Here is a 25,586-nt window from a genome sequence, read left to right as displayed (position 1 = left end):
TATATATATATATTTGACTTACGTTATTAATGAAAAAATCAATATAATTCTACGATAGAAAAATAGTTAAATGATATAAAAATTATTTATAATACTGAAACACATAATACAGCTTTGGTTCATACATTTTCTTACATTGCATATGCAAAAACTTTAGAAAAATCAATAGTAAAAATATAATACGAGACGTAAGTCAAAAAGCAAAATAAAAATAGGAAAATTGTCGTACTAAATAGTCCTCTGTCTTTCCTTCGCAAACGATCTAATTGTTGCTTGTTAATCATAAGGATACGTTGAATCTCTCGCATTTCTCCTTCCAATCTTTCACGAGTCTCTATCGTTAGTAACTTAGATTTCAATAATCCGTTGACTACTGCAACTCGATTCAAAGATCTCTGTACTAGCTTGTCATATTTAAGAACCTAAATGATAAGAAAATATAGGTTATGTCATGAAATCATTTTTAATATACTTATAAATTATTTATATGTTATATATACCTGTATATTGTACGCGTTTTGATACTCGCATGTTAATTCGGAATCCATTCTGCTTCCAATCTTATTTATATTTGGTATAACTTCTTAAATTTCACTTGGAAACTCCATTTTTAATGACAAGTAAAAATAATCAGTTTCGGACTACTTAGAAGAATGCACCACAAACAGTGAGTTCACTGAATTACGTAGTACGTAACACGTATAGATAACTACACAGGCCCGTTCCTATATTTTCTGGGATCCTATGCAAAATGAAAAAAAAAAGTTAATATGAAAAATATTTATCTGTATAAATATTAATTGATATAATAATTAAGCAAAAATTAATCGAATTTCTTTTCTCAATTGTTTACGTTTTGCGGGACCTTTAATAGCGCGGGGTTCCTATAGCCCATAGATACTATCCTGCAACACACTACTATCTCACATATGGCTAGTCATATTGTTATTGCGTAACAAAGTGCTGTTGTGTATACATAAAAATTGTTAATCACAGTGATATTTTTTAGTTAAATAATATTTCATAAATAATTAAAACAAATATTAATCGAATTTTCTTTTTAAAGTTTCTATTTAATATTTATTATTTATTCAGTGATTTTAAGAAAAAGTGACAATATATATGGAATAAAATATAAAATGACACGAAGTACTGAAGTTATTAAAGCTGTTTTAGAACGTATTAGTACATCTAATGGTTTTGGAAAGTGCATGAAAAACGTATGTATATTTCTCTTCTGTCATAGATATTTAAATATCCAAAAATAATGATCAAGTTTCTATGCTCTATTATTTAGGTAAAAATACTTTCTGCAGGGGATGGTAATTGTAAAGCTGAATTTACTGTTTCCGATGAACATTTAAATTTAGGTGGCTCATTACATGGCGGTTTTACAGCAACTATTATCGACTGCATTTCAACTTATGCTTTGATGACATGTGGGACCGGTGCTCCAGGAGTTTCTGTAAACATGAATGTTTCGTAAGATATTTATCTCTTATGTTAATTACAATATTTAGGAGTACGTAGACAAAGATTTGTAACTTGTACATTGATATGTATTATTTGCATCATCATCGTCTTTGATTATTCGCTCTATACAATGCATATTCTGTTAGATTAGATATACATTAATTTTGTTTTTTTAATAATAAGAGTTAGCATAGAGTATAAAAACTATAAAAAAGGGTTTATGTTTCCTTTTATTTATAAGATATATTTATCTAAAGTTTCTTCATTTTACATATGTCAATGGCACAGATACATGAAACCTGCATTTCCTGGTGAAGTGGTTGAAGTTGATGCTAAAACTATACGCGCTGGTCGTACTCTAGCATATCTTGCAGTAGATCTCACCAAAAATAATGGTAAAGATATTATTGCTAACGGAAAGCATATAAAGTTTATCTTATAAAGAAATATCTAAGTTTTTAATAATTATTATGTAATATACTACACACATAAAAAGATATATACATAGATACTTAAAACAAAAACATTTGTGTTCGTCTTGATAATATAATTTTCAGATCAACAATGTATTTGTATAGAATATATTGAAACATTTTTCATAGATTAAAATTAATTTGAAATCTAATCGAAACTATCTGCTGGCGTTTATATTCAATACTTAATACAAGTCACTTTGATATAAAAAGCGAAAAGAAAGATAAAAGATATGGAAAAGTATTTCTTTTTTTTTTGTTTTCTCACATTTCTAATTCGCGTTTCACGTTTTAACTATCATCTTGACTATATTTACAATAAATGCATACAAATTTGGTCTCAATGAAAAGCACGTGCGAAATTTCAAAAGAAATGCATAGAAAAATACATTGAAAAATTATCTAACAAATAATATTACATTAATCGTGTTATTTCAACGTTTTGGCATCGGACAATAACGATTTTAATTCTCTTATCCTCAGCGACAAAGAATTCGCGAATCTTTGTAGTTTTTCAGATTTCTCTTCAACCTCCTCTATCATTTTTTCCAAATAATCTATTTTCTTGCTATCTTTGGGAGAAATTTCTTGTAATTCTAGATCGTTATGCTCGGGCGACAAATATTTGGCAGCGTTTCGTCGGAAACGTGATATGGTGTTACTGTTGTCCTCGCAATTGTCACAGCAATCGGACCACATGCTTAAATCTAAATATGGTATATTATCGCAAGAGGTAAACTTGTTATCATTGTCATTTGGTAATAGAAAGACATTAGGTTGAATGCGATCAATTTTATCGCCATTATCGCAAAGTATTCTTGCCAAGGTAACTTGTTGTATCTGGGCTAATTGTTCAGGTCGGAAATTCGAGGGATTCTCGTACCAAAATCTATCACCATTTCTAATTCGACGAAATTGTTCTATTAGGAGGCATTGAAAGAGAGGGCCAACCTTCGCATCGGGAAGTTGATCCTCGAGAATACCACCAACCCATACATCTATGTTACCAGGATGTCCATAGAGTTCACGAAGTTTTTGTCGTACTTTAGAATCTCTTATATCAACGACTAAATCATCGAAAGTTTCTACGTGGGTCAAGTTGCAGTATTTTCGCCATTCCAAGTAACCTGGGATACCATGATCTCGTGAACGTTGAATATTCATAGCAGCTAGATCCAAGGCTACTGCGTGAGCCGTACGAAAGAGTTGTTCGGTCAATTCAACGTTCAAATTTTGTTCAGGTAATTTAAGTTTAGCTGCTGTAGCATACATTCCTCTTATCAAAGGATCAACACCACCTTCTTCAACTAGTCGCCATGGTGCAAAGAAAGCGTCGCGTAAAGGTAGAGCACCTTGTGGAATAGATTGAAAAGATTCGTTTAATCGTTCTAAACGTGGTTGAATCAAGGAATGACCGAAACGTAGGGCTGCCGTTGCAAAAACATTCGATATACTCGCATCCAAATCAGGATCGTATCTTTTGTAAGGTCCTAAAAGTTTGTCAGTTGTATTACCCAATGCAATTGGTATCCAATGTTGGAAAGTAATGTGTTGCATCTCGGCACCCACGATTCTTCTCGCTTCTTGATACAACTTTTCACCGTTCCAATGTGGATTTAATTCGCGTAATCGACGAGCTATTCTATTGTGTTCTCGTAGCCATATCGTATGCATCGCTAATAAACCTACTTGCTCGTTAGCACGAATATCGCCAGCGACGAAACAATTGATAGAACTTTCTAAAGGATTTCTACGACAGTCGACGAATTGACCAGAAGCATAAGGAAGCAAAGCTTTGCGACCTGGAAATATTGAACCTTCTCGTAATAATCCATGATTCGTTGTTAGATCCCGAAGATCTCGAGCGAGTTCGTCGTCGTAACCGTAAACTTGTGAAGCATCTAAATAGCTGGTAAGTTGGTTCAATTGTTCGCGAGGCATTAAGTGACCCCATAATAAGCTTGTTTCTCCGGAACCACAAACGGCACTGGTCCTAACGAAATCGATGCATCTTCTATTGTTTATACGAGGATCACCGGGTGGTACTTCCATGGGAAAACATGGTGCAGCATTTTCACAAGATTTTTTACAATCTATACCATCCCAAGATTCACTAGATACGGATGGTAGAGCATGATCGAGATCGTGATCCAAAAATTGTCCCCATTGCATCACCATATGAGTGATTCTATCATCAGAAGTGATATCATGCGTTGATATCAAGGTAGTCGAAACGAGACGAGCTGCTGGTTTTGGATATCCATAATAACGACGATCCTTTTGCCATCCTATTGGCATAGAAAATCCATTCTCGTAAATAGGTTGGAGAATTCTTCGAAATCCTGTATACGATGAACCCCAAGTTGGATGCCTAAGATTATTACAACTACCGTCTATACTGCGATACTTGTGATGAAAACATATATTCGTACAATTCTTCTGACTCCTATGACCAGTACATCCAGATAATCTTTCGATTTCTCGTACCTATAAATCAATAATATTACCTCTTGTTATATATTTCGTAAAAATCTATGTACGTGAATACTTAAGATAGTACCTGGTCGGATGTTAGGATTTCTTCGTAACGAAATTCATCAGTAACGTTGGTAGCTACACCAGAATTAACCATACGTCGAATATTAACAAGTGTTCTTTCGAAGAGTTCTGCTGGTCTAGCAGCAGCACGTCCAATCGCATTTGGAAATCGTGCAACTCGAAAAGGATCGACTCGTCGAGATGTACCGTCGCTGTTGAACAAACTTTCCAAGGTCTTATTGATGGCTCTATCTATTTCTTCTGAAGCATCCTTGAACGCTCTTATAACAAGCGCATCTATCGTTCCCACTTGACGAACACGAACGAGAGCTTGAGCGGTTGCACGTCCGTAATCGTTTACGGCCGAACATTCGTATCTATTTTTGATAAAAAAATGTACTACATGCATATAAAAGTTCGAGGCTAACAGTTAGAGGAAAACAAATTCTAAATTAAATTGTTACCTTCCAGTATCTTGAGACGTCACGTTGTATAGATAAAGACTACCAGCACGAGAAATACGAATACGAGCCCTATCACCTGAGATAGTAGCACCATCCTTTTTCCATTGTATTAATGGTTTCGGTTCACCTTCGGCTCTGCAAGGTACTTCGACTATAGCTCCAGGTTCTGCTTCCATGTCGTGAGGTTGATAGGTCAATATCGGCGGACTATATTCGCTAGGTATAACTTCGAGATCAGCGCTGGCCTCCGCGTAACCATTTGAATTGCTAGCACGACAGACGTATCTAGCTGAATCGGATTCTTTAGCTGCTAGAATACGAAGTACCCTTCCATCATCTTCCACTAATATTCGTCCACCAGTAGAAACAAGTAGATCATCGGTCCACCATTGTACAACAGGTCGGGGATAACCCTCGGGTACGCAAACGAATGAAACATCCGATCCAGCTGTTATAGTCTGCGATTCTGGCAATTGACTAAATCTCAATGACGAAGAAATTACCAAAGCTCTAGCTTTTCTCGATTTAGTCGAACCCATGTCGCTACTAGCTATACATTCGTATTCGCCAGTATCTTCCTCAGTGACATCAGCAATTACTAAAGTACCATCGTCTCTAACAGAGAATCGTTCACCATCGACATAAAGTTCGTTGGAGTCTCTCATCCACGTTACTTCTGGTTCCGGATCTCCTATCACTCGACAAGTAAACGTTACTGTATCACCGATCTTAACTTCGGTATCTTCCGGACCCTCCATTATACGTGGTTTTGCTAAAAAGAAAAAAAGAAACGATGACCATCTTTAGTAATGTTATGAAATAATTCGATCAAATTTGTAAATGTTTAAACAACTATTACTCAACTGCAATGAAAATCTCTGGTGGTCATAGTTTTTAACGATTTACCCTTCATCTCGTTAGGATATTGACATATAGCAGCCATTTCATCGGTTGGTCTTTTTTCTAATCTCTCAACCAACCAAAGTAAATTGCAGTCGCAAACGAGTTCATTGCTGTCGAGACGAAGACGTGTCATCGGGCCAACGTTTTTAAATGCATCAGCAGGAAGTCGTTGTAACATGTTGTTGTAAAGAAAGAGACGTTCCAACGATGGCAAATCATTGAAAGTACCTTTGGCTATGTTAGTTAGACGATTGTCATGCAGATAAAGTTGTTCTAATTTCGGTAGATGAGCGAAAGCATTGCTTGATAAATCCTCTATACGATTCTTGTACAATGAAAGGATTCGTAGATTGGCTGCACCATCGAATGCATATGCCGGTATATGTTTAATATGATTATCGTTCAATAGTAGTGTGTGCAAATGCTTTAAACCGTGAAACGTTCCAGCTCGTAGTTCCGCTATATTGTTGAATCTTAAATCCCTGAAAACGAGCAAGGTCATGGTTGGAGTAAAATGAAGGAAGGGGTGTGCCAGGACAATGTTGGGGATTACTATTTCTATTCATTTACGGATCATTTGTTACGAATACTCGCATGATAATGACGTTAAACGATTACCAGACAATCTACGACCTATGACCAACCCAGCCAGTGATCGCAATGATCAAAAGTCATCGTTAATGATAACTTACAAGGCTTTTATGAAAGAATGAATTTTTGAAAAATTGTCAGAGTGTTAGAAACGCAACTAGACAAATTTTTGTATAAATGCAATCTTCTTACACGAGTACGTGTATGCAATAGCATGTAGATATATGACAATATAACTGATATGACAATGATCGAAGAACGATAAAAATGGTGATAAAAATGTTTGTTCTTCGATGTATAAATAAGAGGATCAAGGAAGATATTAGAGATAACCTGATAAGTTATTTATAATAAAGATCTAATCGATCATGTTTAAATAAGATCTCATGGGTTTAAAGATATGATGTTTCATTGACCTAACTGATTGCATTCATTGCAAAAGTCAACTTTTTTTTTTTTCAATATTAATTCGACATGATCAGCGATGTTTAACTGATAGGATGTTATAATGAAAAGATAGAGAAAAAGAGAATAGAGAATGATGATCGGCGAACATACAGAAATAGCGAACATAGTAGGCAACGTATCCAATGCGTGCTTTGTAAAACTACACATGCTTATGCTCTCTCTCACGCGTGCACACACATAGATATATATATATATAAAAAGAAAATTTTAACGACGGTTCTTCGTCACTTCTCGAAATAACGCGTTCATTGTTCCTCCATCAATTTCATTTTTTCTTTCTAATTTTCTAATAGACAATTTTCTTTCGATATTTAATATAATTAATTAGATTCACCGACGATTTAATATTGCAGTAAATCTTATTTTACGAAAAAAAAAATCAATGATGTAATCTACAAAAGAAGGCTCATAAATATTTTACTACATATTGGAGATAACGAATACGAGCATGTTTTAAACGACCAAAAAATGTAACGTAAATGATAATAATAATATATATACATATATATGTATGGATGTAGGATCAATGAATTTTATCAGTTTTTTACTGCTATGATTAAAATTAGGATAAATACTTGAGATAAGATAAACTTGTTATTAATGTTACAGATATATATTTTATAATAATATAGAATGCCAGTTCTATATGCTGAGAATAAAGAATAAATGTGAATTATATTTAAATCATGATTCGTTAATTTTTTATATAATCATCTATTCTTCTCGAACATATGTATTAAACGAATACTGTAAATAACGAATACGATATATTTTGTTAATAACGATTAATTCATTTTAACTAACATGATCATTTTTATTTTTTTAATGATCTAACAATATAACAACGAAATGAAGAATATCACTTACAGATCCGTAGTATTGGCCGGTACTCTTGGTACACGAATTAATTTCTGAAACATACATTTGACGGTTCTCTTTAAGCACATGCACTTGATCGGACATTCTGGTGGTCCGTGTTGTTGGTTGATGTGTCTTCTTTCCGCAACGATGTTTTGTAAAATCGAACACGACAGCACGATCAGAAATAAATAAGATGAAAATAAACGAAGGATATAAAGTTTCCTCATGATCGTATTCGTTGAATATTATATTAGATTAAACAATTCGGTAATAACAATAACTCGATGATAATAATGACGATGATGATGATGATGATGATGATGATGATGATGATGATGATGATAATGATACAGGTTCCACAATTATGTTCATCGAATTCAAAGAAGAATAGGAGAAGAAGAAAAAGAAGAAGAAGAAGAAGAACAAGTAGAAAAAGAATAATAAGAAAGGATACGCAACTTTCTCTCTTGCATGTATCCTTTCACGTATGAAGAATAATATCCCTTTCTCTCTCTCTTCCTCCTCTCTTCTTTTTATTATTATTCTTTTTCTTTTTTATTTGCTTCGTTTGAAACGAAAGTTAATTCCCCACTTATGGGCTCGTCCTCGTTGCCGTTGTCGTGATCGTTGTGCACTACGAGACGAGCCGATACTGAGAGAAAGAGAGATTCCTGTGAGACGAACGGTGGTGGCGTCGTCGTTGCTTGCTTGCTCAAGAGAGACCAAAGAAAGAAAGAGAGAAAGAAAAAGATAGTTAGATGGGGAACGATTAAGAAAGAGGGAGAAGGAAAAAGCACGCGGTGGCTGGCTTGCTTGCTTGCTGTTTGCTGTTTGCTGCTAGCTCGTTTGCTATGCCTTACAACCAACCACACAAACTCAGTTGGATTCTGCTTGCTTCTGCAGCACGAGGAACTCCGGTCCCAAAGCGTTCCGCTTCAAACCTTCCTCTCACTCTTTTTTCTTTCTTCGATCTCACTCTCTCACTCTCTCATTCTGATTCCCTTTTTCTCTTTTTCATCTCTCTTTCTTCGTTACTCTTTAAAACCTCCCACCGACCCACTACGTTCCTTCCAACTAGCCGACGCCCGCTACTCCTGTGCTACGAGTTCCCCTTTTCCACCTACAGGGTGTCCGAATAACCCAGGCTCTCTCTTTCTTTAACCCATTTTCTTTATTATTCATTCAAGGAAAAAGTAATATTATATATTTGGTACGATTAAAATATGATTTTTTTCTTTTTTTTTCTATTTTATTTAACGTTAAACAAAAGATTATTATTTGAAATATTTTCTACCTGTTTTTTTAAAGAATTTATTCATATAGAATGTATTTTATTCAAGAATGTAAAGTGTATTGTGATAACAATGATCAATATAATTGCGTTTTTATATATGCTAATTATGCAAATGAGTTAATTGTTTTTATAAGATTATTTTGTAATACTCTAAAGTAATCAGGATTAATTTTTCATCAATTTATGCTAGTGTTTCTCTTATGTATCGATTAAATTAGATTAACTAAATTATTTTCCAAAGAAAACAAAAATACAATTTTACCATTCGTGTAATTAATTTGTTGCAATAATTTCGTATATTCAAAATGATTTCAATTATTTTTTTAGAAGTCTTTCCAGAAGTTTTCTCTTGACCTTGGACAAAGTGTAATCATATAGCTTGTAAATGTGCAATGGAAATGCAATAATGCAAAATTTCAACCGGTTGAGTATAGGGAAGATTTCGATCAATGGAATGTATTAGAATTTTATATTTAACAAAATATATTTAATACGATATATAAACTTATGAATTACGTAAGTTGAAGTTTAAGAACATAAAGGGACAGTGAATTACAGTTAATATTGGGTATGACGAAAGCGAAAGTGACGTGTGGGATGATATGCGTGTGGTATATATAAACGAATGCTATTTTCCTTTTAATAAAGAACAACTGTATCCCTTGTAAACAATGAAGTTCTATTTTCCATATAGAACAAAGAATGTTCGTGGCTATTTATGCATAAAAATATGAGTACATCTAATTATACGTATGTGCATAAAAGAAGAAGTAGAAGAAGAAAAAAAAGAAATATAAAGTCGAGAAATTCTCATAAACGCAAATCAGGATGATGTGTCGTTAATTTAAAAAGAGGAGGAGGAGGAGGAAAAGAGGGCTACAAAAAAGATAGGCAAAATGAAATAACTGGTTGAACGATATTGCGAATATTCGTTGTCCGTGAATGAGGAGATACACATTTTAGATTAGACATTATGCCGCAGATATTACACAGAGAGAACATGATGAGTAAGAACGTGTACATCTATATATGTATGCGTGAAACTAGAGTTTCGTTGACCCTATTATAACCCACTCTGACCACTCATAAGTCTGACTCTTTTGCCGGTAGAATCTAACGAAGCCGACAATGAACATTTGAAATTTGTTTGCCGGCAAAGCAAAAGAATTACTGACCCCTGTCGTTCGGTTCTTTATTTTTATTTTATTTCTTTTTTCTCTCTCTCTCTCTTTCTGTTTCTCTCGTTGTATGACTCAACTCGAAAGTACATATTTACAGAAAAATTTGACGTTCCTACTTTTATTTTTCATCGTTAAGTTGCCACGAAGAAAGAAACGGTGTAATATCCAAAAATAAAATAAAAAACAAAGGTAACGTTATTTGTCAGAGTGTGATATATATGTTGGAAATTTTTTGGTTTACGTATGAAGAATATGGCGACGGTGATCGTCATCGTGTATAAATTATCCATGATTACATAGTACCACGAAGCCAATATTGAAAAGACGATACGCGTATGTATATATATATATACATATGCGTGTATAATGTATACTTAAATCGTGTGGTCAGGGTGATGATGATTATAGCAATATGTCGGTTGGGATGATATACCACAACGTTACCTAAAATGGTAAATTCGTATGGTCATCTTAAATCTATCTGACAAATTGCGAAATTTAACTGAACATAATTCTTATTACGCGTATATACAAACGTCTCTACGAGAGAAATAATAATTAACTAATAAAATAATAATAATTTAATTTAGAAGCTCGAGTATTGCGAAAGCATCGAAAAATATTAAAATTTAATCGAATTATTTTTATGCATCGTTTTATTATATTATATTTTAAAAAATGTAACAATTTTCTTCGAATAAATGCCACGTTATATGTTTTGTAATACGATCTGTGTATACAGCATTATTATTTACCAGATTCCAAGGAAACCATAGCAAAATACTGTAATCCATAACGGGTTAACTTAGCAGTACGATGCATAGACTGACGCTTGGGTAAAGTAAATGTACCTAACAACTCGTCCTCGATAATGTTAAAGTCATGGCACTCTATCATATGTATGCAATGTGTGTTGTATAGCTGGTGTATATGGTAAAGGAGTGTAACAGTGGTTAGACCCCTCTTTTTCGCATCTCATCCATCTCACGGGTTTAACAGAAATAGCTCCTGACTCAATATTTAGGCAGCAGTACCGATTTCCTCTTGTAGTGGGTTTTATCCCTCAACTGTATTTTCAATCTTTACACGATTTTATATTATTATTATTAATAAAATATTTAAAACAATAAAAATTTGTATTCCGGTGCGTGTAGAAAAGTTTCGTTTCTGCAATAAAATAACGCGTTATATTACAGAAAAATAAATTCTTAGAAGTTTAGAGTTTCTTTGTTTTAGGTAAACAAAGTATGAGACAGTTATAGTTCAACTATCCTAGTGAAAAAAACTCGGATGCAACGTGTGCTTCATTAGAATATTATTCATTTTACAATAATATTAAAATGATTTTTAATTAATTATTCATTAATAACATTCGTTCAACAAATTGATTTCTATTTTTATTATCGTTTTTTATCATATAATCAAATTAATTTTCTCTTAATAGTAAAAATTATTTTAATAATCATCCCGTGTGCCGAAACTAAATTAATAATTAAAATAATTATGTGCAAAGAGAAAAGTATATTCACTTTGAATAGAAATTTATTTAAGTATTTCTCAAGTTCTTAATATTAAAGATAATTCTAGGACGAGGATAAATAAAATGTTCTTAATTCTAATCGTTATACTCGAATTTTTGTTTGTTTAATTATAAATTATTATTACGTTTTTTTATAATTAACATAAGAGGTATATATATATATATATATATATATATATATATATATATATATAGATACATATGTAATTTGTATATATACAATACAATTTTATTTGTTTGTCTTATATACTTAATATACACGCACATATGTAGATGCAATGTATGTAATATACATACTCATCCATAAAAAATTAAATGACAACGACACGCGTGACCGATTAGAACGCACCTCTTTTAATATTCTTAATACAACCATACTTGCTTGCTTGCTTACTTGCATACATGCGTGCGTGCATGCATGCACGCACGCATGATCGATTATAAATGAAATGAAAAAGAATGACTACTACACCGTGATTTGCGTTCGAATTTGTACTTAAAATTCATGCGTCTCGTTGCCCCTTTTTTATTTCAACGACTTACACACGATAGTTTTATTTTTTATTTTTTTTACGTAATTATGATTGATTATTTATTCACTATTATTGATACATAGTATCCATATTGTCGACTTAACTTTTTCGTCGAGTTACAAAGACGAAGGGGAAGAAGAAGGAAAAGAAATTCATTTTAAATTTCTTTAACACATCGATCCCTTATATATTATTTTATTATTTAAACTTGATTTAATAATTTTTGATATGAAAATATATTTACCTAAACGTGGCCGAAAATGATTCTCCTTATTCTTTTTTTTTCTTTTTTACGAAGACCGTTGTGTACTCCCGATAAAACAAAAAGAAAATAAAAGAAATGAAGGGAGGATGATAATAAAAAGTAGAACAAGAATTAAGTGATAAATAATTAAGAATTTTCAATTATAAATAAAGAAAAATAAACTAAATAAAAGTTATTAGAGTTATACTCAAAATTAAATTGATCGTACAATCCATGATTATTCACATGCTAATCATTGTAATCTAAAGGTAGTACTAAATAATTGTAATATAACAATGTATGTCGGTGATTATTTATAATTCCGTTAATTAAAAGACATATTTTGTAATATATGTATATTATATTACTTTGTAACCTTCATTAGAGGAAGGAATTGGATGATGTCGTTGATCGTGATTATTTTGCAAAACGAAATGATATTTTATAACAAATATGGATCTCGAGATGCCACGTTGACGCATATTTCAAATGAACGTCGTACTTTCTAAATTGTTCAAATTATGCACACGCATACGCATACGCTTACACGAACGCAGAGATATACTATGATCGTAGTTTAGTTAAATGAGTTAAAACGAAATAAAAAGAGCTAGTGCCACCAACGTAGAAATGATCGTTTATATTTTTCCTAAGATTTATTCCCTCCCCCTTCTCTCACTATTTCTCTATGATCTCACCATTCGTAAGGATTAACAACGTGGACAGTTAAGCTAGCTCGTTGGAAAATAACACAATGATATCTTTTTGATCTATTATATATATATATATATATATATATATCTATATAAGCGAACATATTTCAATGGGAATTCATATAACGAGGAACAACGTCATCGTAGAGATCGACCATCGGTCGTTGGAATCGAACAAGGATGAAACGATATTATTTAAAAAATGTTTTTTCAACTCTTTCGTCATATTTACAAACAGGCAAAACGCATAATGTAGGGATAAACGCGTTTTTTTCCTCAGTTCCATCTTCGTTTCGTGTACCCATGAAAAATACGACCGCGGATGATATATTTATATTATATTATATTTATATTATTATTATTATTATTATTATTATTATTATTATTATTATTATTAATATTATTATCATAATTATTTTCGTAAAAAATATTTCTACCTAAAAAAAGCTCGTGCCGCTTACGAGCAAGGAAAAATTTATTTTATTTTTCTCAACGGCAATGATCGAAGGGTGACAAAGAGAATATAACCAAGCGCCGAGCCGAACCCCGAGCCGAATGATAAAGGAAATGGAGATAATTTTTCCAATAATAAATTATTTCATTTTCCTTTGCAAAGTCGATTTCTTGGAGTCGTTCCCACGACCAGAAACATCCACTCACGCTAATTTCATGTATATGGTCCGATCCCTCATCTTGCAATGCTTCAATTCTCTCAATGCTCGTTGGGCTTCGCTAGGTGAAGAAAATGCTACGCGGGCGTCACCCGTAGGCATACCTCTTTCATTGTAACGTCTTATAACGTTTTCCCGTTTAACGTCGAAATCACCGAAAAAGTCAATTATTTCGTTAATGTCTGCCTTGAATGGCACATTCTCTAAAGAAAGAACGCAACCAGGTTTCCCGAAACCCTCGACGTAGTCCATAGAACCAGGATGACGACCTAACATATGTCTCGGTATACCCATCAGACCTGGTGGACACCTGGGACCAAATGCCGAATTACCAAAACGCGGCATGTGATTTTGCATGGGTCCTGCAAATCTTGGCCGTGCATCCTGCGGTGGTGGATAATGCTGTTGTTGTTGTTGCTGCTGCTGGGCCTCTATCAATTGGGGATCGGTCATTTCAAGAGTCTCTAACATGTGAACTCGTGGTATGAGCTCGATCGTTGGTATGTTCTTACCAAAAGGCACACCATTCTTCGCCGTAGCCCTAAGTGCTTCGTCGGTAGTTTCGAATTCGCAGAAACAATCGCCAGTGGGTTTACCGTTCTGATTCAATATCATATGGGTTCGTCGTGGTACGATTCCAATATCGGAAAAGTAATCGTGAACGTCTCGGTCCAACGTTTGGAATGACAAACCACGCATGATTATACAATCCGAGGTAGTATTTTGGCTCATTCCGTTTTCATGTTCCCGTTTTGCTTGTGCAAACTTATCTTCGGAAATGGCTGTCGCAGTTACCTGTTTGTTACCAATCTTCAAAGAAGTACCGAGAGACGATTTAGCGTCTTCTAATCTAGCAAATTGCACATATGCCACGTAATGCGTACTCCCGGATTCCTTGATATTCGTAATAAAAAGGTCATTTATCTTCCAGTCGTGGAACAATTTGGCTATGTCCATTTCTTTGGTGAACGACGGTAGATCCGTCAAAAGAATGCAAGTAGACGTCCTGACGTCAGCTTCGTCTTCTTTATCCGGTGCATAAGAATCTGCAGCTTTATCGAAAATGCTCTCGTCCAAATGAAGAACTTCAACTTCGGAACCGCGAACGTATCTTGGGATTGATAAAGCAACTTCCTTACCTTCCGCTTTGCTAAACTTGATATATGCAATACCGACTCGATTACCATGATTATCATTGATCAATTTTAAACCATCTTTTCTGATAAAGATACCTTGAAATGCATGTCTTACGTCCGTGTACGTAGCATTCAATGGCATATTACGTACTTCTACACAATAACCGCTAGAGCTAGATTTATTATCATTAGAAAATCTCGAGGAACTGTTGGAATTTCGTCCGGACGTTTGCCGATCTGGACCATTTTCAAAGTTACCATATTGCGAAACAGCAGCCGAGGCAACAGCTTGGAAAGCATGTGGATTACGACGACCCTCTAATTCCTGTACTTTGCTCAAAAAAACGCTATTTGGTCTCAGACCGGGTCTACAATTAATGGCACCGTTATTGGCCCCATACATGCCGGCAGCATCCTGTGATCCAAATTGGTTCGCTCTACCTGGAAATCTGACTTGATCCATTCTGCCCTGATCGTTTTGACTCCAAGGTTCTTTTGGACGATTTAAATTACCCATACCGCTGTTGAGGCTTGGCAGAGACGCGTTAGCTAAGTTTGGAGGAAGTGAATTCATACCGACCGCATGGCCGGTTAATGTCTGAACATGTGGCTGCATAAGATTTCCGACACCGTTCAAACCGTTCAAGGAGAACTGATTCGATTGTAGCAATGATTGCTGTCCTAGAACGGAATTACCAAAGGTCATGGATCGTTGCTCGCCATCTTGCGACAAAGCGGCCACGCCCGCTCCTAAAATTCCCGGTGTTAAGAGGGTTGCTTGCATTTGGGTCTGAGGTGGTACTTCCCATATACCATTTTCAACGATAGGAGGTTTCTTCAGCGAACCAACTCCACCACCACCACCGCCAACGCCACCAGACGCGGATTTATTATCTTTGTGAAATTGTCCTACGCATACCACGTCATTATTATCATCGTCTGTAGCATCTTTACGACGTTCTCCCGTCGAATTACGTTTAACGTCCCTATCCCTAGAACGGGTACGGTCGCGAGATCTTGAACGATCACGACGACGACGTCTGTCGCGACGATCGCGTTCTCTGTCTCTCGATCTGCTTCTGTCTCGACGTCTACGATCACGATTCCTATCCCTGTCACGTCTATCCCGATCCCTGTCACGATCTCGCGAACGTGACCTATCTCTCGATCTCGATCTATCGCGTCTCTCCTTTCGATCCTTACTCGATTCGCTGTCATTGTCCTTTTCCCTTCTATCGTTCGGTGATGCAGGCTTAGCAGAAACTACTGGAGTTGGTACTGCAACCGGTGGTGCTGCCGCTGCCGCTGTCTGTATAAACGATTGAAGGTGCAACGTTTGTTGTCTCGCCGCTTCGATAACCTTCTGCATTTCCGTGCGCGAACTTAGCAACAGCTTTATTTTCATCTCCTTGATCTTACCCCCATCTTGCATCATAGCCTGCCGTGCATCCTCGTCCGTGCTGTAAATTTCATCATTACGTTTCTCGATTAGTTCGAAAACATTATTCCGAACTCTTTTCCTTATTATATTATACATTCTACAATGCGTTTAGAAAATTACCCGACCGATCGACCGAATACCAAAATAGATCGTAAAATAATCTTTTCTAGAAAGTATTTTAACGGGATATTTTCCGGCGTTCCAATAACAAACTCATTTTATTACCTGAACGCTATAAACGCGTCTCCCAGTTCGCCACCGACAATATGTACTCCACCTTCCGGTATACTGAGCCCTCTGAAAAATTGGCGGATGTCCAAAGCGTTGGCAGACCATGCTAGATTCTGTAGTCTTATTATCACACTCATTTTTGGTAGATCTTTTATTTTTTTTTCAAGTATCTGCAACCGAAGGTATACGTGACAATTAGAACAAGAAAAGGGAATATTTTGTTGTTATTGTTCAAGTTAGAAACTAATTCAAATATCGATATTTAACCAATCTGAAATATTGTTCTGAGAAAAGGAGAATGATAATACAGAGAGTGCGGAATTTGTCTTGTTTATCTCTCACGATTGTTTTATTCATTAGAATATATCATATCATAACTACATTTAATTGAATACACTAAAACGCAGATAATAAAAAATATTACGGAACAGTTGTTCGAATCATTTGTACAGCACAATAGTAATTAAACGTTTTTAATAACATTTAACATCATACAACAAAACTAATAATACTAATAAGCTGAATACTTTACCTAGAACAGTATCTGAAAGACATACACGTAAGGGGGAGGTGGGGGGACCATAAAACACGCATTTAAATTATATAGAATACTGTTGTCGATCGATATTCGCAAGGGCTGACGAAAATCCGATTTTAAAATAGAACTATTGGATAAAGAAAAATATTTTACTATCATAATTGTTTATATACGTATTTCGGAAATAAAATAATATAAAATTTATTTTTTGATCAGGAATAATATCATAACAATGTTTAAGAACCATTGTCATACGGATAGAATAATAAAACGAGGTATTTTTAGTTCATGCGTAGAAAATGGCTAGTATTCTTTATTATTTCAATAAAATTCCATTGGCGCCAATGAATCTTCAGTAATTTCGATTGGTATGTGTGCTGCTGACACAAGGCAGCAGCAGCAACACAGGACAGGTATAGAAATGCGCCCACGCAACGTTTATGCTACTTCGTAGGTACTATCAATAACATCTTTCACAATGGTTTAAGTTTCTATGCGTGTTATTTCGGATTTCGATAGGAATTTCAACAGATAAATTATCTTTAAAAAACATCCTAGAAGATCAAATAATTGAATCTAATTCGTATGGGCTTGTCAAAAGATAACAATATCGAATAAATGCGTATACTGATTATCTGCATTACCAACAAAACTTTTTTAATTGTATAACTGTTCTTTGTATTGTATTAACGATTGAATTTTCTAAGTGTTTTATTATGTTTTATTACTTAACTTAAATCATTTTCTTATTCACCGTGTGTGTGTGTGTGTGTGCATACTGCAATAATTCCTATCTTTAGATAGATTTAAACAAGTAATAAAACGTCTTGCATCATAATTTGTTTTATAATTTTTTATAATTGCATCATAATTTCTTTAAGTAACGTGTACCAGGAAATAATTCATATTAATTATAATAAATATTGTATTAAATATACCACAAAGAGCATATTGCATAATTTGTATAAATTAATTCTTATCATCATATCTCTGATTAAATATATATACAATGAATGATTCGATAATCAACATGATTACGATCGATTAATGAATCGAGTTAATAGACTTGTTATCTCCATACGATTTAATCGTGGATAAGACAACTTAATTATTCAATTATCCTTGGTTTAAGACAAGTGTTGCAGCTTAGAACCATTGAAGATGAACTCTGGTCCGTATGGATCGCAGCACGATTGCATAGAATTCTTTCAACTATTTTATCCAAGTTGTATTATCACCATCACCATCACCATCACCATCACCATCACTCCATCACCATCGTCATCAGCGAATTTAAATCAAAACCATCGTGTAAACATATACCGTATACGTTTACAAAATAAAATGAGAAAAGGATGCAGAATATATGCAGAAAAAATATAATTTGTTGTTGTTGTGGAAATCGTTCTATCAGATATTTGTATTAACAAAATTATATTCATTTGTAAATTAAATTCATTCGAGAGTAAAAAAAAGGGAAAAAGAAATTGGCAGAGATGATGATAATAATAATATTAATTGTAGAATTAAGTTTATTGATTCGCAGTAGGAGAGTTACTATAAATAAAACGTTCATGATACCGAAACTTGAAAAATCACGTAGAGAACACGTGCGCATGTGTACTTTTAGTATTCGAAATAGACGTCAATATTTATTAGCAGCCTTTTTAAAACAGATTCTTAAAAGATGAAAGAATAGTAATAATAGTAGTTAGTTTAACAACCAAAACCACCAACTGCTCGGAGAATGGTTGAATCTCACCGACGAGTAGGGTAGATTTTTCTTTCTTCGTTGGTTGTGCGTTGCGTTAGCAGCCAATGTTCTCTATCATTATCTAATACATTTTTATCTTTTTCTTCTTACAAAAAAAAAAGAAAAGAACAAAAAATCTCGATATTTTAATAAAAAGAAATATTTAAGAAGGAAGCAGGAAAACACACCGATGCGTCGAATTCGATGCGGCAACGTTGAAAAATAAACTACCTTGATGGTTGTTGTGTGTGTCGATGGTTATTAACGCAGTATTATCAACGTGAAGTATCTCTCATTTCTTGGGAGATGCATTATCCATTTGTACCAAGAACATTTCAATGCAAGAATAAAAAAGAAGAGAACGCATTGAGGGATCAGAAAAGAACACAAACAAATAGAATAGTAATAGTAATAATAATAATAATAATAGGAACGTATCAATGATCTTTTTCTTTCCCTCTTAATCTTTTAGCCCTTTGCACTCGATGATGATTTTTCCGCATATTTGAATCATAGAGAATGATCGGTCATTTCATCGTATTCCGTAACTTTGAAAAGAATATTACATTTGAATCATAGTTTTAAATCGAATGGTGACTCTTGAGTGCAAAGGGTTAACAACAAAGCAACGAATTATTGATTTCTATTGCAAAGAACACGAGAGCAAAAGAAATAAAAATTAAAATTAACATTAAAAGGCATCGAAAAAGGGAGATATATAACAAAAATATCTCTTGGTAATATTTTAAAAGGAAACTTCTTTTTTTTCCCATTTATCGGAGACAGAGAAACAAACCACATCATTTGAAAGTCGATCAAATGCTAAAATGCACGACGATTACTATAAATAGCATATCATACAGAAGAGGAGAAACTCGTTCGAGAAACGACGATGCTATTTAGTAAATAAGATGGAGAAATACGAAGGGGAAACCTGCAGATTCGATGGCGATGAAAGAAGAAGAAGACCGGTGTATGTTCAGGATTCCTTTGTGTCATCCCTTTGAGACTCGAACAGAAGACGATGATGATAGATCTTTCTTTCTTTCTTTTTTTTTCCTCTCTCTCTCTTTCTCTCAGTTGTCTCGATGAGGGTTACAATCGTCAAAGAAAACCATTCAACGAAACACGTTCCTAACGTTTACCGCTGTAGAAACATTGTCTCTCTCTTTCTTTCCCTTTTTCCCTTTTTATTAATGCAAAAATAGCAAGAGATTGGGAGACAGGGGAAAGGAAATAAGATTCGGTTTTTTTTACTAATAAAACTCGTCTGAATAGGTTGAAACCAAAATTATTAAGTACAGAACGCATAATACAAATTTACTCAAATGCTCCTTTCGCATATTTTATGAAAGATATATGTGTGCTTGCGTGCAGGTGAAAATATGTGCACGTTGGACTCGTTGAAAGTAACCCAACACCTTTGTCAAGAGAATGTATTGTAGAGCAACACGGTTTTCAGCATCGATTTTCGCACAGTCGTTTAATTTACTCAACCCCCCCTGTCCCTTCTTCTCACCTACCTCCCCTATCCTCTCCACCCTTTCATCCTCAATGTTCTATCTCCCTCTCTCTTCCATTCTTCACGCAGTATTTCATAATATTCAATCGCCAATAGTTCTCCATTGAACGTGAACATTTGTTATCATTTATTCTCGTATCAGAAAGCATTAAACTTTTTATTTAAAAATACATGATCTAGTAACCCTGTGACCCAATAAAAAAAGGATTGTCTTTACTACTGTTTTATATGCACTGAGGAGAAACAAATACGATATCGCACACACACATATGCTTAGATATGTGTTTTTTGAGGTAACGTGTTTATATATAACACACGCTTAAATATGTGCAGGCAAATTTACGTAATCGTATGTATGTATGTATACGTGTGTAATATATAGATATATGTATTGCATATATATATATTTGTGTAGAAGACGTATTGAGCCACGCATGCGCGTACGCAACCAGCTGCGATTTCATTCATGACGATTAATGGGGTGGGGGTGCGGCGGGAATAAATCGATAAGGAGAGCAAGGATAATTATCATAATTTTTGTATCTTTTTGTACTTTTTTTTACTTCGTTTTGTTTCCTGTTCTCCCTTGTTCGATAATAAAGAAATAATAATTAGACTCGTGTACGAAGAGTACGTTGAATAAGAAAAATTAAAGATCGCTGTTTTTACGATGAATTCACGAGGTTGAATTAAATACGCAAGATGACGTTCGGTTATCGAACACCTTGATCGTAATCGATAACGCGTTTCCCCGTTCGATATATTCGATTGTAATAAAATTAATGACAGGTAAATAGCTCTTTTTCTTTCTCTCTCTCTCTCACTCCCTTTCTTTCATTTTTCGACGATCTGAAACATGAAAAGATACGAACGTCGTACGTCGCGACAAATTAAAGTTGTGTTTTATTAATTTATTTCTTTTTTTTTTTATTTTCTTTTCTGTTTAGGGCAAATCATTAGAGTCGACGATTATTAAAGGAAAATGTCTACTCGTGTCCGAAGAAGAATAAATATCTGTGTAATTAGCAGCAGCATATTGTTTTGGAGGTTAGTCCATTTATACATTAGAATCATCCGACTTAAAAACGAATATTAAATGCAGAGCTTAATCCAGTAAATCTGGACACACCGTGCAGGCCACTGCATTAACTTTTTTGTTTCTGTTAAAGCAAAACAACGACAAAGATAAACTTTGTCTTATCGATACAAGCACCATAGAATGACCTATTAAAAGTCTCTTCGGTTAAATAATCCAGCATAGTATGTTTCCTACATATATATCTAGTTGAAATATTTATCAAGATATTAAAAAATAAAAAATAATTGTCACTAATCACGTAATCAATAATGTCACGATTAATATTGAACTACAGTCAAATGATTTGTCCATTGAATTTGGAGACTGAAATAGGTAACGATGCATAATGCACGATATTATCATATTAACACATTTTCATTCATCTAAATCATTCAATTCTATTCATTTCTAAAATTCAAATGGATATGCATATATAAGATCAGAATTTCTTGTTGATTGTAACCACAAAACAAGAACAGCAACAATAATAACATTAATAATAAGAAGGAACGCAAACAGATATTCAGATAACTTTAAGTCAAGGTAGTAATAATAATCTGTTGCTTTTGTACTTCGATGTAAAATTAATTAAGACAACGAGATGGATAGGATAAGATAAAACACGTTGGTAAAACGTGAGATTCATTCATATAGGGTGTTATGCGTTTGTATATATAAGATATGTAAATAATATCCGATTTAAAAATGCTCTCGTACAAGATGACTCCCAGCTTGCAAGGACCTCTCGTAGAAAAACCAAACTTCGCAGCAGGCTAAGGACCGGCAAGATTAAGTTGCAGCAGACTTTCTTTCTCTCCACTCTCATTTCTCCTTTTCTTTCTTTTTTTTTACTCGTTTTCCGAATAATATCACGTTAAAGTATCGCCATCATTTTCATAAATGTCGCAGTATGATGATGGTCAACCATAGAGAAACGAATTGGATTAAAATTCCCAAAATTGATTTTATCCTATCTCTTAATTTAAAGGAATAATCATTTGTCTTAGTATTTTTTCCAAAATAAAATGTGAAACGATTAAAACATCTAAAGTTTCTATAATTTATAGCTTGATGTGTTTTTCTCTTCATAATGAAATAATAGTTTAACTATATACTATATTAGAGCGCGATAGTTCTGTTATATATGCAAACATATATATGTACTTTTGCATAGTTAATTCTATACAACCATCAGATTAAGTAGTTTTAATATAAATAAAGATAATCAGCGTTAAAGGAAAATTTTGAATGAAATTTAAAATGATCTCTGATATAGAATGTAGAATAATAAGAACACGTACCAAGAATTAATAAATTATGTATTCAGCAATTACCAACTTTGATCGAAGTTTTACTTCATTTCTAAAATATTTGTTATATAATAAATTTGATAAAAATAAAGAATCTCACATTTATGTCAGTAAGTATATTATCTTTGTCAACTTACCTGTATTTATTGTATATATGTTTTCTTTATACTTTTTTATATTTCATATATTTTTTCATCATATCATATAATAAATACCTCGACCTACAATCTATGAAGTTTATATTTCAATAGATTTTGTTTAGACTTTGATCAAAGTTAAATAGTTTTAAGAAACAGCCTATAAGTAGACGACATAAAACTGCAATACTGATTAACATAATATTATATTAAATAAATGCTTGGTATATTTTTATATACCAAACAAAATGCTCGAATATTCATAACTGCATGTCTTAAATTTATCTGATGCAGTTTAGATCGATAAATAAATAATCATTTGTTTTAGAGAAGAACAAAAAATTTATGAATTTAATAATCATGTTTGATATAAAAAATATTTTTTATTCGAATAATATCAATCAAATTATTATGAAGTCAACATAATCTGATTGGATTTAGATGCTAAAAAATAAATGAAAAATCTTTTTCCTGTTGGAATAATGATATAAATCTTTTGTGTTAAAATAAGTATTCTAAGTTCTTTGATAAAAATAAAAATTGTATGAACGTGACGAATATTCTTAACTCCTTCTATTATTCTAACCGGTGTTACTTACCAATTGTTCAAGAGTTTTTTTTATTTTTAACAATAATTATATCATTTTATAAACTCATGTTTATGCACATTTGTATATTCGGGGGATGAGCAGAAACATTAGAACTAACATATATGTTTGTGGAAGATTTTCGAGAACGTTAGAGGAACGAAGGTCCTCTAGTAAAATCACAACACTTCCCACCAGAATTAAGAACTAATTTTATTACATTACTTTGAAGTATTACCTTCGACTTTAGAAACTTGAGAAACTTCTTCTTTCTTCACTCACAGCTAAAAGGTACGACGAAAGATAAGAAGTCGATGAGAACAAAGATGACCGAGCAGGAAAGGGCCCATCAACGAAGGACAATGAAATGGAGAAGCAGAAAAGGAGTAGTTAACTGCGCCAAGTCATTGTAATAATGTCCACTGATGAAGAATCTTTTCTTGCACCTAACACACACTGAGCTGCCTAAGATCCTGTAACACACACCATTTTTTCCACACTGTACCTAAACCGCACAGGGCAATCAGAAATTGTAGCTACCAATGTCTCCTTCCTTTCATTGTACAAAATTAACGCTCTACTTACACTTGCGCTTCATTTTCAAATTAAAAAAAAGGAATAGAAAAAAGCCAAATTTTAAGTAAAAACTAGAAAAGTTACTGGTGTGTATTATGTCTCTGATATATATATAAATATTATTATAGATCTATTAATAATACAATTTATAAGACTCATTTCTTCAGTATTTTATGATAAACTATATTTTTCAAAATGTAAGCTATGATTTTATCTCTCAAATTCATCCTTTTGCAAATTAAATTCAAAAACAAAGCACAAAAATGATTCACATTTGAAATGAATTAATATTGTTTCAAGAACTATATATCTATTCCTAAATTACCTATAGATAAATTTCAACGTCATTAGATTGTATTAGAGATATAAAAACTATCTTTATCACGATCATTACTTTATTATAAATTAAATAGTATAAATATCTAGAGTGATATAAATGAAAAATATTCATAAAAATACCTGAATAGAAGAAGAGAGAAAGAGAGTAGAAGAGATAAAAAGAGAGATAAAAAGAGAGAGAGAAAGAGAGAGAGAAAGAGAGAGAGAGAGAGAGAAAGAGAGATGTGATACAACAAGAACTCCCTAATGCGTAAATTCATATACACTCGTAGAATGACCTAATAATATTTAGATCGATAGCTAATTACACGAAGTGCATTATTTTCGTCCTAAAGTTAGACAAATCTTATAATTATATAATAAGATCGTAAACGAATGAGAAAATATCGATTTTTCTTTCAAGAAACAGGTAAAACTCCATTAGAAAAGCACGTCCGCCATTAAATAAGAGCAAGAAGTTTCGATGGACGAAATGTAGAGATAAACATTGTTATGATAATTAAACTCACCAAACTTACTATGCGAGAAAATGATGGCTGTTACGAGAAGATAGTTGATATTTAGACGTCGTTAGAAATAAATAGCACAATAGAATTGATTTCCGTTCTCGAATATACAACCAACGATTTAGCGTCAGCGTCCCATGGAATGACCGCGGCGGCCGTGCAAATGGCTACGAGAACCCCTATGCTACATAACCGGAAAAGCATTTTCACTATGCACTTCCGGTATTTCGATTGACCAATGATAAAAAAGTAACGAAATAAAGATGATTTTGATTGGATGTTATTCGACAAGTTGATGATTGATAAAAATATGAATATATGTTGTTATATACTAAAATTAATAAATGAATTAATTAATAATATATTTGCATTCGTCAGTAACGTAGATTTATATATTTATCAATCTTTGTTCCAAAATATTACAGCATTATCAAGTTGCAGTTTAACCAACCACGGTGCATTTTTATTCTCTTTCATTGGTAACG

General features: G+C 33.4%; 4 protein-coding genes and 1 long non-coding RNA gene across 8 annotated transcripts; 2 read left to right on the top strand and 3 right to left on the bottom strand.

Moving 5' to 3' along the window:
* Positions 1-23: 23 nt before the first annotated feature.
* LOC106789124 lies at positions 24-698 on the bottom strand. The gene is made up of 2 exons (XM_014753052.1): positions 501-698; positions 24-422 (listed from the first exon to the last, which is right to left on the bottom strand). Exons 1-2 carry the CDS (start codon positions 546-548, stop codon positions 132-134), a joined length of 339 nt encoding a protein of 112 aa, XP_014608538.1. The 5' UTR covers positions 549-698; the 3' UTR covers positions 24-131.
* Positions 699-907: 209 nt separating this feature from the next.
* Positions 908-2,082, top strand: LOC106789123 (acyl-coenzyme A thioesterase 13-like). Of its 2 annotated transcripts, XM_014753051.1 has the most exons (4): positions 1,069-1,220; positions 1,298-1,322; positions 1,398-1,482; positions 1,762-2,082. In XM_014753051.1, exons 1-4 carry the CDS (start codon positions 1,140-1,142, stop codon positions 1,913-1,915), a joined length of 345 nt encoding a protein of 114 aa, XP_014608537.1. In that variant the 5' UTR covers positions 1,069-1,139; the 3' UTR covers positions 1,916-2,082. The 2 variants fall into 2 exon arrangements, with proteins under 2 accessions (XP_014608536.1, XP_014608537.1); XM_014753050.1 differs by having other exon boundaries at positions 908-1,220; positions 1,298-1,482.
* Positions 2,083-2,169: 87 nt separating this feature from the next.
* Positions 2,170-8,130, bottom strand: LOC106789122 (peroxidasin homolog). Its single transcript, XM_014753049.1, has 5 exons — positions 7,778-8,130; positions 5,813-6,333; positions 4,949-5,720; positions 4,507-4,861; positions 2,170-4,433 (listed from the first exon to the last, which is right to left on the bottom strand). The coding sequence occupies exons 1-5, from the start codon at positions 7,996-7,998 to the stop codon at positions 2,376-2,378; spliced, it is 3,927 nt and encodes a 1,308-aa protein (XP_014608535.1). The 5' UTR covers positions 7,999-8,130; the 3' UTR covers positions 2,170-2,375.
* Positions 8,131-12,862: 4,732 nt separating this feature from the next.
* LOC106789125 lies at positions 12,863-25,299 on the bottom strand. Of its 3 annotated transcripts, none has more exons than XM_014753053.1 (4): positions 25,105-25,299; positions 23,919-24,153; positions 16,750-16,925; positions 12,863-16,543 (listed from the first exon to the last, which is right to left on the bottom strand). In XM_014753053.1, the coding sequence occupies exons 3-4, from the start codon at positions 16,890-16,892 to the stop codon at positions 13,933-13,935; spliced, it is 2,754 nt and encodes a 917-aa protein (XP_014608539.1). In that variant the 5' UTR covers positions 16,893-16,925; positions 23,919-24,153; positions 25,105-25,299; the 3' UTR covers positions 12,863-13,932. The 3 variants fall into 3 exon arrangements, with proteins under 3 accessions (XP_014608539.1, XP_014608541.1, XP_014608542.1); XM_014753055.1 differs by having other exon boundaries at positions 25,114-25,291; XM_014753056.1 differs by lacking the exon at positions 23,919-24,153 and having other exon boundaries at positions 25,114-25,291.
* LOC106789126 lies at positions 20,887-23,050 on the top strand. The gene is made up of 2 exons (XR_001381965.1): positions 20,887-21,357; positions 21,516-23,050. It is a non-coding gene; the product is annotated as an uncharacterized LOC106789126 (long non-coding RNA).
* Positions 25,300-25,586: the final 287 nt, after the last annotated feature.

Source organism: Polistes canadensis, unplaced genomic scaffold (assembly GCF_001313835.1).
Source record: "Polistes canadensis isolate GaletaPanama2010 unplaced genomic scaffold, ASM131383v1 scaffold_165, whole genome shotgun sequence".
In the NCBI taxonomy this organism is placed as follows: Eukaryota; Metazoa; Arthropoda; class Insecta; order Hymenoptera; family Vespidae; genus Polistes; species Polistes canadensis.
This window is presented reverse-complemented; position numbering and strand designations above follow the sequence as displayed.

Coding starts and splice junctions, on each gene's coding strand:
- LOC106789123 (XM_014753050.1), top strand. CDS start 1,140: ATGACACGAAGTACTGAAGTTATTAAAGCTGTTTTAGAACGTATTAGT. Junction 1,221..1,297: donor TTGGAAAGTGCATGAAAAAC/GTATGTATATTT, acceptor TCTATTATTTAG/GTAAAAATACTTTCTGCAGG. Junction 1,483..1,761: donor TCTGTAAACATGAATGTTTC/GTAAGATATTTA, acceptor TCAATGGCACAG/ATACATGAAACCTGCATTTC.
- LOC106789124 (XM_014753052.1), bottom strand. CDS start 548: ATGGATTCCGAATTAACATGCGAGTATCAAAACGCGTACAATATACAG. Junction 423..500: donor AAAACGCGTACAATATACAG/GTATATATAACA, acceptor CTTATCATTTAG/GTTCTTAAATATGACAAGCT.
- LOC106789125 (XM_014753053.1), bottom strand. CDS start 16,892: ATGAGTGTGATAATAAGACTACAGAATCTAGCATGGTCTGCCAACGCT. Junction 16,544..16,749: donor GACGCGTTTATAGCGTTCAG/GTAATAAAATGA, acceptor TGAAATTTACAG/CACGGACGAGGATGCACGGC.
- LOC106789122 (XM_014753049.1), bottom strand. CDS start 7,998: ATGAGGAAACTTTATATCCTTCGTTTATTTTCATCTTATTTATTTCTG. Junction 5,721..5,812: donor CACCAGAGATTTTCATTGCA/GTTGAGTAATAG, acceptor TTTTCTTTTTAG/CAAAACCACGTATAATGGAG. Junction 4,434..4,506: donor AAATCCTAACATCCGACCAG/GTACTATCTTAA, acceptor ATTGATTTATAG/GTACGAGAAATCGAAAGATT.